The sequence below is a fragment of the Otolemur garnettii genome, unplaced genomic scaffold (assembly GCF_000181295.1).
Source record: "Otolemur garnettii isolate 467f Iridium unplaced genomic scaffold, OtoGar3 scaffold00204, whole genome shotgun sequence".
Taxonomy (NCBI): domain Eukaryota; kingdom Metazoa; phylum Chordata; class Mammalia; order Primates; family Galagidae; genus Otolemur; species Otolemur garnettii.
In genome coordinates, this window is record NW_003852599.1 from 1,689,571 (window position 1) to 1,703,385 (window position 13,815).

Below are 13,815 nucleotides of genomic sequence, written 5' to 3' on the forward strand. Positions count from 1 at the left end.
TACATTCTGGTCAGAGGGATAAGGACAATTTCCAGATGAATAAGTAAGCCCTGTGGTTATGAGGTGGTGATAAGTGTGGAGGGGCAGGCACTGTACCCTGGTTGGGAGTGAGGTATGGACATTTCAGAAAGGGTGGTCAGGGAAAGCCTCACTGAGCAGTCAACATTTGAACCAAGATCTGAAAGAGTGAGGGAAGGAGCCATGTGGTTGTCTAGGAGAGTGAAGCACATTCTGGACAGATGGAACAGTAAACACTAAGGTCATGGGGTACAGAGGCTGGCACCATTGAAGAGCACCAAGAACTCAGAGGCTGGAGCAGTGGGAGAGCGACAGGGAGCACGGTCAGTGGAGGCCAGACCGCGGAGGGCCTTAGAGGCCCCTGGGAGGACGTGGACCTTTACTCTAAACGAGATGAGAGGCTGGTGGAGGGTGCTAGGTAGAGGATGACAAGATCTCATTTGTGTTATTAACAGGATCCCTATGGCTGCCAGGTAGACAATGAATCAAAGAGGGTAAGGGCAGAAGCTGGTGGCCTCTTGAGACTGCCCTAATGATCCGGGTGAGAGGCAATGGTGGCCTGAACCAGGCTGGAACAGCGAGAGGTAGTCAGGGTCTGGCTGCACTCTGGGCACTGAGCTGGCACAATCCACCAACTGAGGGCTGTCTGCCTGCCGAGCCTCAGGGGAGAGGGTGTCTTTGGCAGAGAAACAGCAAGAGTCATTGCAGTTGGGGAGTATGGCATGCTTAGGGACTTACTAGGTAGGACCTCTGAACTTGAAGGGATAAGCAGAGACTGGGGCAGCGCCTGTGGCTTAGAAGGGTAGGGCGCTGGCCCCATATGCTGGAGGTGGCAGGTTCAAACCCAGTCCCGGCCAAAAAAAAGAAGGGATAAGCAGAGATGATAGAGCTGGACTGGGCAGGAAAGCAAGGGCTACACTGATAAAGGCCTTGAACGTTGAGCAGTGGAGCTGAGGTCCTTTTCTCTCAGGCCCCAGGAGGAGAGGGAAGGGAGGCAAGGCTGGCCTTGCTTGGCTTCAAACCCAGGGCAGTGGTGCTGTTTATTTGTGTTACCAAGTTGCGCGGCATTTCTGCCCTGACTCTCTCTCTCGAAGGAGCCTGTGAAGTCTGACATCCGAGGCAGAGTTTGTCTCCTTCTGATGTAAATAAATTCTCCGTGAACATTACCAGGGAGATAAACCACAGAAGCCAGCCAGCACACGGGAGATTTGTCAGTGGCGTTCCCAGCAAGCACCGGGCCTGCACATCCCAGTGAAGGAAGGGATGGTTAGCCCGAACTCCGACAAAGGAGGAGGACTGTGCTGAGAGGAGGAAGAAAGGAGGAAACAAGCCCTTGGGGCAAGAAGGCCTAGCAGGGGCACTTCCTGGGGGAACAGGCTGGCTCCCCATCACACGGAGAGTGCAGGGCATGAGAGGAATGGTGGGAGTTGATGGGAAGGAGGGCAAAGGTCAGCTCAGAAACCCCTAAGGGGTTTGGACTGGACCCTGCAGGTGACCGTGGTAGGTGTGGAGAAGAGGGTTTTCAGCAGGAAGGAGGAGCCCAGGCCTACTTGACAATGATGACTTTGGCTCTAGTAATGGGTGGATGGTGTGGTTGGGGGCCGGGAGCGTGGCAGGCGGGTTCCCAGAGACAAGGAGAACAGAGAAGAGGCTGTTCCAGTCATCCAGGGCCCAGCATGAGGCAGTGGTGTGGGAGGGGAGAGATGGAGCAGGTGGGGGAGGAAGAGGACGTGCTCTTCAACCACTCAGACCCACCCCCATGGTGAGCGTGAGTCCCCCGGCTGGGTCTGTGGGCTTGGAAGCTAGAGGTTGTGAGGCGGGAGTCAGCAGGATGAAGTGGGGACTCGCTGCAGGGAGCAGAGAAGGCTGGGGACACTTTCAGGAGCAGGCAGCAGCAAAGGCACTTAGGAGAGGGAGGGAAAGGGCAGTCCAGGAGGGAGGGGAACTCAGTGGAAAGTGAGCAGGTCACCAAAGAGAGGCATCCGGAGGGGAGCAGGACAGCTCAGGCTGCAGAGAGGGTTAGGGCCTAGCCGGGCAGACCCTCCCCATGGAGAAGTCTCCAAGCAGGTCTGCGGTCCCCACGGCCTACATACCAGGTGGACAACAGGGAATGCCAAGGGGAAGCAGGTCTTGCAGAAAAAGATAGTGACCCCATAGCTTTCCATCTCAGGTGGCCTTAGGAACCCAACCCTTAGATATTCCACGTTGTCCTCAATCTCAGCCCTCCAAGACCACCTCACCCTCACCTAACACAAAACCTGCTTCTGCCAGAGTTGCCGTCCTGGAGGGTGTCAGCACTGCTCACCAGTTCTCCACGCAGGAGGCTCTTCCCGCACCCCCACACCCACCGTGACCAGCCCTAGTAGCCTTTCTAAGTGGCTCTGGTCTCTGTCCCCCCTAGTCACTGCTACTGTTCTGCTCTACGCCACATTATGCCCAAAGATGACCAGAGCAATGAAGCCCCCTCCCGGGCAGCAAGCCTCCATCTTCCCCCAGCCTGTCCATTCTTCGCAGAGGCCAGGGAGACAGTGGAGAGCACAGGTCTGATTACACAACTCTCTGTTAGAAAGCCCCTCCTCACCATCCCGGACGCACCAGCCTCCTCCCAGCTCCTCTTTTCTTCCCCTCTTTTTTTCTTTCAGATTAATATGAGGGTACAAACGATTAGGTTATAATCTTAGCGTTTGTTAGGTAAGGTCCCTACAAACGATTAGGTTATAATCTTAGTGTTTGTTAGGTAAAGTCCCTGTTGTAGTTGTGCTCCTCACCTTGAGGTATGCCATAAACCCTTACTTGTGCCAATCCCCCTCCCCCCAACTTGAATTAAATTGAGTTTTTCGCTTGTGTGGATGTGTAGCTACTTGCTTCCAGCTTTTTTTTTTTTTGAGACAGAATCTCACTCTGTCACCCTGGGTGGAGTGCCATGACATCGCAGCTCACAGCAACCTCAAACTCCTGGACTCAAGTGATCCTTTAACCTCTGCCTCCTGAATAGCTGGGACTACACGTGCCTGCCACGATACCTGGCTATTTTTAGTAGAGACAGAGTCTCGCTCTTGCTCAGGCTGGTGTCAGAATTCCTGAGCTCAAGTGATCCACCTGCCTCGGCCTCCCAGAGTACAAGGATTACAAGCATGAGCCACTGCACCTGGCCATCCCCCAGGCCTCCTGATGCATGAAGCATCTCCCTGCTCTTGAACCATCAGAAGTGTTATTTTCTCCTCTGGATCCTTCTTCCCTACCTCCATGGTAGGAAACAAGGGCCTGGCCCCTCCTCAGATTCAAGTCTCAGTCTCACTTCCCTCAAGGGTCTTTACAGAAACAGAACACCCTCTGCCCCCGTCATACGCTTTCAGGACATCACGAACTTTCATTGATTGATCTATCATGTCATTATTTATTTAATGTCTTACACAGTAAAAACCATGAAGGCAGGGTCCATGTCTGTTCTCTCACTAGCACCTAGCACATCTCCTGGTATATAGCAGGCACTCAATAAATATCTGTTGAACAAATAAAGGTAACAGGGGACCAAAGCTCAGAGAGGTTAAGTAACTTTCCCAAGGTCACACAGGAAGTTACTAAGCCAGGATTCTAGTTGAGTCTTTCTGGTACCAGGATAGCAGTCTCCTTCCTGCTCGACAATGGCTTGGTAAGCCATTCTGAGATTTTCAAACTTCCCAATTTTAGTCAAATGACTTCTGGACTGTGTTGGAACTGAGGACTTGGGAACTTGAGACCCTCTGCCCAGAACCACTCATCTACTCTGGAGGTGGCACCTTTGCCACTTCAGCCAGCTTGCCTCTCGGGTTCCCCTGCCACCTTTACTCTCATATCATCTTGTTTTGACCGAAGATCCTATAAAAAGCTGTTTGGAGGTTTTCTCACACTTTAACACAAGGCATCATATTTCATGGTTACAACTTCAGACTAATAAAATATAACCTTCGGCTGACACCACTGCTCTAAAATATTCATTTACACTTTCTCCTTCTCTTACAATGGGCATCATGCCCTGCCACAAAGTCGTGCGTGTTCTGAGCCGCAGGTAGGTTATACTGACTGATAGTTGCCTTTCCAAGTTTATGACTTTATTTATGATCAATGTTAAGTTCTACTGAAATCTCTTCAATTAACGATAATTTTAGAGAATAGTCTCTCAGTCCCCCTTGATGTCTGTTAACTCTACGAATGACCCACCCCAGGGAGGAAGAGAGGAAACAGCACAGTAGCCACCCTGTTTCAAGCCAACTCCAGGGCACCGTCTTGGATGCCTGGAAGCTTTGGGGTCTTCACATTGGCTTCTGTTCATGCCATCCTCTCCGGGGCCACTCAGCCTCTCAGGAAATGAAAATGCCACCAGGCCCATTTCATTCAACATGAGGGAGAAGCTGCCATCTTGCAATGCCAGAGAAAAGGTAAGAGAGCCAGGACAGCCATGCCCCCAGTGCAGCAACCCTCCCCCTTATTATACAGCTTGGGGACCCCTGCCCATGCAGGACCCCCACCACCTGCTCAGCTTCCTCAGTACCCTCTTCTGGGAGGCTCTAGACTCTGCCCCTTTATCCTTGGCTTTATTAAAGATGGTCCTTAAAATTAAAAAAAAAAACCCACTCCCAAGAACATCACTTTTGCTCCATGGATAATCCTTCCATAGCTGCGGCCATCTAAAGCGTCCTTCTGGGGAGATGAGCGTAGAGAGGATGCAGTATTTGACTGTATAATTCTTTACTGAGTTTTCATTATGGGCCAGGCATTGTGTAAACTGCTTCACCTGAATTTTCTCATTAAATCCTCAAACCTCTTGAAAAGGATAGATATTGGCACACTCGTTTGGCAGAGGAGGAAATGGAGGCTCAGTGAGTTTTTAAAACTTCTGAGGGGCCAGGGTTTGAATTCAGGACACTGTGGCTCTAGGCCATTATTCATATAGTTCTCTGCCACATGAGCCCCTATCACTGTAAGGCTGCCCCGATATAGGAGCAGGCAAGCCCAGACCCTAGAGATGGGGCTTTAGAGGAGTAAGAAGCCTCCTCCTACTTCCCTCTCCTCTGCCTAAGGGGCCAAGGCAGGGACCTGGTGCTCAGGCGGAGGTGGGTGAGCCTCGGGTTAGACTTTCTTCATAAAGGAGAGACAGCTCCTCACAGACCCTGGTCCCTGTCCTGAAGCAGCTCCTGTCCAGCAGAAAGACCTCAGGGTTTTCCCAGAGGCATCTCCTAAAGAGCTCACAGCACAAGTTAAAGTGGAAGGTCAAGAGGAACCATAGGAGACCGGCAGTCTCTGACCTAGGGGATCCATCCAGGGGATGCAGCCAACCAAGGACCACAATCTCGGGCCTTGGACTTCCAGGCTGAAGGAGCTCTGGAAGTTACAGTGTTTGTGAGTCTCCTGCCACACTCCTCTTTGCCTGTAGTGGAGAAGAAGTGGTCAAGATCATGGCTGTTCGGCACAGGGACTTGGGCTGAATCCTGGCTCCACCACCTTCTAGCTGTGTGTCCACAGGCAAACCATGGCATCTCCTTGGGCCTTCCTTCCCTTGCTGGTAATAGGAGATAACAATCCTCTAACCTCCTAGGGTTTTTGTGAGGCTTAAATTGGGTAACATGGGGTCCAGCACATAGTTTGGGCTTACTGCATGCAGGCCAGTAGGGCCATGGCAGTAAGGATCACAGTGATAGCTGACTGTCACCAAGTCACTACAGGAGCAAGGCCCTCTGCTACATGCTTAGCATTTATTAGTTCAAACCTCACTTCCAATTTATGAGCGAAGTACTGTCACTATTCCCACTTACAAATGAGAAAACTGGGGCACAGAGAGGTTGAGCAACTGGCCCAAAGCCACTCAGCCAGGTACGAGAGGCAAGGATGTGAATCCAGGTGAATGGACTCCAGAGCCCATGTTGTAAAATGTTCTGCTACAGTAATAGTGACAGCAAAGTTGAGGAGAGAAGTACTAGTGACCCGAGCTGAAGTAAGGAACCCTAGAGTAAGGAATGGCGTTGGGTAGCCATGGTCCACGTTAAGACTCCAGCACTCAGAACCACTCTAGGTCCACGGTGCGTCCAGCACGGCATTTGCTGCTCTCTGTGCATTGTTTCTCTGGACCAACACAATGGGGCCCAGCACGCAGAGCCCAGACCCCCTGTGCTAACTGCAGTGCTGCCCTAGGGGCCCTTCTGCCTCTCTCAGACCTCTTCCTAGTTTCTGACTCCTCCCAGCTCCCAGAATTCATGCCTCCACTGGGATGTCTCACGGGTGTCTCAAATTTCCCCTGGACAAAAGGAGCTGTCTGGAACCGTTTTGAGGCACATGCTTCCTGCCCCCTGCCGTAGTCACCCCATCTCGGTCATTGGCATCCCCACTCACCAACGCTCTAGGATAGCCTAGGAGTCAGCTTGGACCCTTCATTCCATCAGCAAGGCCTGTCAGCTGCACCACAAGCCACAGCCCAGTCTACTCATGTGCCTGCATCTCTGCCATGGCCACCCCTGATGGAGATGTGACATCTCCCTGGCTGCCTACGATGGCTGCCTCCTAATTAGTCTCCCCATTGCGCCCTCACCCAACTACACTCTCTCTCCCTTCCATTATCCAAGAGGATCTTTTTAAAAAATTAAGTGAAATTGAACCATTGAACCACACAAATGCTGAGAACTCTCCCTGGCTACCTCCTAAACTCAGAACCAAACCTGAACTCCCTACCCTGCTTCCCCATAGCCCTGCCCTCTCCACCTGCCCCTCACTCTACTCAGGCCACAGGGATCGAGTCAAGTTCTTTCCCACCTCAGGACCTTTGCACTTGCTGTTCCTTTTGCCAGGAATGCTCTTCCCCAGGTCTTCACATGCCAGGCTCCTTCTTGTCATTCAAGATTGAGACCAGATGTCACTGTTCCCGTCTGCTCCATCTACAGTAGTTTCCTCCTTACTGGCTACTTTATTTCCTTCAGAGCTCCCACCACCACCTAAAATTTGTTTATTTGGCTTTATCTGTTTCCTGTCTCCTGTCTGCAAACGTAAACACCATGAGATCGTGGAATTTGGTCTGACTTGCTCATTGCTACAATTCTCTGTAACTAGAGGAATATCTGACACTTAATAGACAGTTAATAAATTCATGATTGAATCAATGACTGGTGGGCAAAGTTATTGAACATCTAAGTAAAAGAATGAGCAAGCAATCAGCCCTGTCAGGCTGCTAGTTTTTTTCACCTCTACAACTCAGAGAGGTTTAGCAGCAGGCTGGCGACCACACAGCATGAGCTGGCACAGTTAGGTTGAACCCATGCCAGTCTGACTCCACCCACTGTCCACGCCTAATGCTGCCACTGCTCTTCCACATTCTGTAGGCTCCTCTCCCTGGGGCCAGAAAATCTGGAATACAACTCGACACTTGGAGTCCACACTGCTGCACACCAAACGCCCATTTCCCCAGGTCTGGTGGCAGCCTGCAGTGTTTGGCTCGAACCTCAGAAGCCAAGCACTTCTTGTTCAAGCCAGCTTTCTCTCTACCACCTGCCTCTCAGCCTCCCAGCACATCTGAACTCTGTTCCTTCCCCCATGGAGCCTTCTTTGATCCAGGGCCCCGCACAAGTCAGAGGCTGGTTGCTGAAATCCACAGTTTTCCTTCTTATGGATCAAAGAGGTTACCAAAACTCAGCACCTCCCAGGGCCCTCTGCCTTTGAAAATGTGCCCAGAGTGATAACAAAGTGAAGGGGAGTCACAGGCCCTGCCTCCTTCCCTCTGCCGGCTGGACCAAGCCTCGATGGGCCAGGATCCTTGAGATAAGGCTGCTCAGGGGTCAGCCTCAAACCCATTCTGCCCCTTGGATTCCTGCCACTCCCTAGTCCCCCTTGGTCTGCTTTGTGTCCCTAGACTGAGCCCACCTTTCAGCTGGGCACATCGCATCTCCTGGATGAAGCAGACACATACAGCTCTCCAAGCTGCTCCAAGAAACTCTGGACTTAAAGAGATCCTGTCACTCAGAGCGACTGAGCAGGTGCAGGAACCCAGGCCAGCAATTTCCCTTTCGGGCTCATAGGCCTGCACGATCGTGGTGGTGAATTAGAGCCATCCGGACATCCATTCATTCAGCAAATATTTACGGACCACTGCCCTGTGCATGAGGTTTATCCACTCACAGATGCCATCCCTTGAGGGTTCCGTGCAAGAAGAAGAAAGACCAAAAGGCTTCTAATCCTTCCTAAGCATGAACCCACTGACTCTGGCGTGACCGCCGCCCTTGACAGAGTGTGGGCACATGGCGAGCGCCCTCTGCTCCTAAGGAAGAGCAGTTTGGAAAATCACTTTCAGAAAATCACTGACCTTACTGAGGACGTGTCTCCAAATACTGAGGACTGTAGCTTGTGGTGAAATGGAATCAAGAAATGGACCTGAAGCACAGGGAGGTTGGTGACGGTGGCCCTGGGGGCTCTGAGAGCTGGAGAGCCGTTCTGTTCTCTCCCAGCCTTTGAGCAAATCCACATCTCTGCCTCCTTGGGCAGCAGGGAGTCTCCTGGGCTTGAAGCCCTTCTGAAAGCAACATTTGACACCCTCAGCTGGGCTCCCTGGTGTGTTCTGAAAGGAGCATTCTCTGGTGTGGCTAAAGTGGAAGCTACTTAAGAGAAGACTCAGAGACAGACTAGAAGGTCAGCCTGGGGCTCTCTGGAGAGGCCTTGTGCTCCAAGCTAAGGCATTTGAACTTGACCCTGCCTGTGAAGAAGAGTCACTGACAAGAGTCCAAGCCATGTAATGGGTGACTTTATCTGTCTGTGCCTTAGAAACTTCATTGTAGCAGTGGAGAAAGGACTAGGAAATGTGTGAGCAGCGGGGGCCGGAACACGGTTACCCACAGAGGGACACCTGTAGTGAGGCAGGGGGGAGATGAGAGGATCCAGACTGTCACCTGGAGGGTGGCAGAGGCATGGAGGGGATGGACTGGTACAGAGGGACCTGGTAGCTAAGGATGCAGGCAGCAAGGAAATCAAGAATGTAAGACAGAGACCCTGCAGTGTCTGGCTTGGCTGCTGTGGGTGGGGACACTCTTCACTGAGCAGGGGGAGACAGCAAAAATAGCAGGTTTGGGGAAAACAGAAAGAGTTAGGGTTTAGATGTGCCATCCAGGGGTTCAGCAGTGGGTCCCACATTTATATGGCCCTGAAGCTAGGATGGGGCAGAAGCTGGAGGGGCTGGATGGGCTGGAGGTAGGGACATGGGATGTGAACGCTGGACGAGTGGCATCTCCCCACCTGGCTCCTTCCCACTGAAGGGCCGGCTCTCACTGCCCTCCGTGCCGAAACCCCGTGACCCTGGACTGCATGGCCAAGATCTGGCAAAGGAAGACCTCCCTGAGATAGCCCTTATCTCTTATCTCTGGCTAGTGGGGTTAATCAAAAAAGAATAAAAGATATTTTAACAGCCAACCCCAGAGTTTCTTTTAGGAGGAGAGTTCTCTTTGTTCAGGAAAATATCACCTTATATAGGTGATATTTAGAGAGGGAGATCATAGGGATATATGGCAAGAGGAAATCAGGCTCTGTGCCTAAGAAGTTGATGGAAATCCGGAAAATGGGGCCAAGATACAGGTCGCTTCAAGGTGACAGAGGCTAGAGAGCAAAGAGAGGGCACAACGGATACTCTAGGGGAAGCTGGCCGTGCCAAGTCAGAGCTGGGGAGAAGCTTTCAGGGAAGAGGCGGCCAAAGGACCTAGAGGCCCATGATTGCTCATACTTTCATCTGAAGATCCCGGCATTGGTGAGATGTAAGCACCCTGCATTGCCACAAACCTTCCACCACGGCTGCACTACACGCAAACACTTTTGCTAGTGTTTTTGTTTGTTTTCTGTGTTTTTTTCCATAGGGAAGGCATTAAAAAAAAAGGGCCAAGTTCTTGACCTAAGTTGGCAGAGCAGAACCAGGGGAAGAGAAGCATGGCAGTGAGTTCTAGGTCATCGGAAGCTAAACTTGACCAAGATTCCTGACGGTACTATAAGACATAGTGGATTTCTACTATATTAGCATGGGATATGATGCGAGTTACACTTCACCCAGCAGAGTGATACCCCTTCTGCTTCTGACACTTGGATTATACTGATGTTTTAGTTTCTATTTTAAACAAAAGGGTATGATACTCTTAGTGTTGCAAAAAGAAAGAGCTGTGGCTTATATTTTACCCCTTGAATACTCGATTTCATTTACTATCATATCTCATATTCTATCATCATGTCACAACTCTCACACCCTCCTTGGAATGTCGGAATGTTAACTGTCACATCCCCAGGGCAGGGGGTGGCAGTGAGCACAGATGCTACAAGGATAGGCAGACACAGTGGTGGCTTCAGGCTGTGGTTAGGCCATGCACATGTAGGTAAGAGCCCAGATTTCACTTGACTGGTTTGGTCAATCTCCTGAAAAGGCAAGTCCCCAATTAGAAATGGACCCTGAGAAGACAGGACTTAAGAAGACAAAAGACAGATTCTAGTTCCCCTGGACTCCACCAAGAAGGATCACCATGGCTGAGGCTGATTCTATTGGCCGAGGAGGTATAAACAAAGGTGAAATCAAGTGGCAAGTCAGATTGATTGGCAGTGGCTTGCCTGTGGGGAAGGCATTCGCAGCTGTGCCTGGGCTCAGGCAGTAGGGATGCTATGATCAATTAATTATGTCTGCCATGTGAGTGGGAAGAAGGGGAATAGGTATGTGTGCCAAGTAATTTTCATCCCTGGAGTCAATAATAAAAATGTGTGCATGTGGTGGGAGGAGGGAGCTGCTTATCCCTGGAGCTAGTCTTGTGATAATAATTACAGAGACGCTTCCGCCAAGAGAAAAGTAAAACTGGGACCAAAGGAGGAGCTACTTGTACCTATCTCGCTCAACCCCTCGACTGACACGTAGGTGTTCTGTATCCACAGGATGTGAAGATGAGAGTTTCAAGAAGGAAAAGGTAGTCAATAGTGCAAATGGCTATAAGAGGTCAAGAAATATGAGGGCCAAGACAGTTCTCATCCGATCTGGCAGCATGATGCAGAATATTAGGGCAAAGCCCGCTCTACAGCAGAGTAAATGGGAAGTGAAAAGGAGAGACGAGGTCCTATGGTACTTCCAGGACACGGCACTGGAAATCCTATAGCACATTGTGGTCATTTTTCAAAGGTGGTTACAAATTATCTACATGGATTATACTTTCAATTTATGTACTATTTGCATGTGTGTGATATGTATTCGAAGACAGGAAGAAAATACATAAAAAGTGTGGTAGAAATGGGCAAAATTCTGTTTCTTCTTTTCTGTATTTTCTAAGCTTTTAAAAATGACCATGTGTTATTTTTATCATCAGATAGCCACTGGAAATTATTTTAGAGATGCGCACGGCTGTTACGAGTTGGGGAAGGGATAAGGAAATGACTGGGAGTAGGATGACCGATGTCGTGATTTGCCAGGATGTGGGATTTTTCAGGACTAAAAATGGGAGAGTCCTGGGCGAACAGGGACAAGTTGGTCACTGTAGCTGGGAGGATGAGGCCCACATAGCATTGAGGAGAGGTTTTGGGGGGTAGGTATGTTTGGGCTAAGGTGGTTTTGAGCATATCTGGAGGTGGAGAGGAAGGAGCTATTAGATAGGGAGAGAGGGTGGATTTATAAGAAAGAGGAAAGAATAATTGCTGCGGGAAGGTCACTACAGAACCTGGTGGGGGAACAATCTGTGCGCAAGAGGAGAGATGGTCTGTAGGGGAGAGAAACGATGTTTCATCTGAGACTGCGGGGCAGGAGGCAGGGCAGACTGGCTAAAAATAAGTTTGTTGATGTAGGGGAAGGAAATCAAGGGAGCACATATATGAAGGCTAGGAGCTCAGGTGAGGTTAAAAAGCCCCTAGAATACCTGGGACCCCTAAGAACCTTCAGTGCTCCCTAGACTTGGGCTCCCCATGATGTGTACCCCATGCCCTGCTGGGGTATAGCCTTTGCCCTTGAGACTGGATCCCACGGGCAGCCCCAGCATACTGTCCCAGCCACTGCCCACTCCCTCAGCCCTGACTCCGGCCACCTACCTCTGCAGGAGGGCAGGGGGAAGTCCCACGTGGCACTGTTCTCGGAGCTGGCGTGGCAGGTGAGCACGGCATGGCCCTCCAGGAAGAAGCCGGGGTTGCAGCTATAGCGGACCTTGTCACCAAGGTTGAAGGTTGAGCCCTGCTGGATGCCATTGGTCAGCCTCCCTGGGTTCCCACAGGTGTGACTGGGGAGAACTATGAAGAAAGGGAGAGACATGCCGCTCATGAGCTGGGCTCAAGCCTCGAAACCACCTTCTTAGCCAAAGCTTCCCTAGGCCACTTGGCCTCCCTGGGGCTCATTTCTTCTATGAACGTGGTTGGCCCCTGCTGATCTGCTCACTTCTCATGCAGAGAATGGGCTGCACAAAGAGATTAATTATATGTTAAGGAGGAGCCACACTTGAGATCTGGAATTGAACAGCTAGGTTCTTGCTTTTTCTAATGTGCAGCCCTTGGGGTGAATTATGTCTGTCCTGGTCACTAGAGATGCAGCCCCAGGGAAATCACTTTAATCTCTTGGGGACGCTGGGTCAGAGTTCAGACTCCTCCCCTTCTCACCAAACACCATGGAAAGGACACAAAACATGGCATAGAGTAGGTGTTCATTAAACCCAGTGTCCTTTTTATCACGTGTGGTCTTCCCTGGAAGCCAGAAGGGTACTTTGGCCTAGTGGGTGTCAGGGAGTCAAAGGGGCTGGCTGATGTTGGGATAGGCAGTGAGATGGGAAGACAAGAACATGAGTTCTCATCAGCCTGACTTGTTTAAAGGAAAAAGTTGGGAGCTGGTTCCCATACAGTGTATAGTGCCCAAATGGAGCCAAAGCAATAGGGCCTAGCTGTGAGCACACCCCCATTATCCAGAAGAAAATGTCTTGGTAATGGCAGAAAAGCATCATGACTCACCAATTAGGATGGAGGGAAGACAGCTCCTCTGTGCCTACTGACTGAGCTCTCCCTGTGCCTACTGACCCAGCTCCCCCTGCCCTCTGCCTTTCTCCTGAGTTGGAATTGCCTATTCCCTGAAGGTCAACAACTCCCACCATGCCAAGACACCCTCCTAAGGTGAGGATGAGGGGTTTCAGTCACACCCAGGCCACTGATGGAACCTCCCCATCAATCCATCTGGCTTTGATTGATTTATTCATTTTTTCCTTCTTTTTGATTTTGATTTATTGAGTTGTGGAAGGCCGTGCAGCAGGGTGGTGGAGAGTGCAGATGGGATCCACGATTCTTGGGTTCGCCTCCCAGCCCGGCAGCTCACCACCTGTGGCACCTTTGGCAAGTGTTTTAACCTCTCTGCACCTTAGTTCCTCGTTTGTAAGATAGGGATCACAAAAGTACCTTCCTGTGCCCATTTAATTGCTGTGAGAATTAAATGAGGTCCGGTATGCAAAGTGCTTAGGACAGGGCCTGATGTACAGTGAGTACAACACAAGTGACTCTAAGCTCCCAGGCCAGCGGCAGATGTGCACAAGTAAAAGAACGCTGAGGGGGTTTTGTTTTGTTTTTTGAGACAGAGTCTCACTTTGTTGCTCTCAGCAGAGTACAGTGGCATCACAGCTCACAGCAAACTCAAACTCCTGGGTTCAAGCAATCCTCTTGCCTTAGCCTCCCTAGTAGCTAGGACTACAGGTGCCTGCCACAACACCCAGCTATTTATAGAGATGGGGTCTCGCTCTTGCTCAGGCTGGTCTCAAACTCCTGAGCTCAAGCAATCCACCCACCTTGGCTTCCCAGAGTGCTGGGTTTATA

The 13,815-nt window shown here is 50.7% G+C and overlaps 1 protein-coding gene across 1 annotated transcript in view; it reads right to left on the minus strand.

Moving 5' to 3' along the window:
- Window positions 1-13,815, minus strand: part of CSMD2 (CUB and Sushi multiple domains 2) — a 575,968-nt gene that overhangs the window by 358,221 nt on the left and 203,932 nt on the right. The window contains exon 4 of the mRNA XM_012812368.1: window positions 12,064-12,258. Coding sequence (XP_012667822.1) covers window positions 12,064-12,258 — 195 coding nt within the window. The remainder of the gene's footprint in view (window positions 1-12,063; window positions 12,259-13,815) is intronic.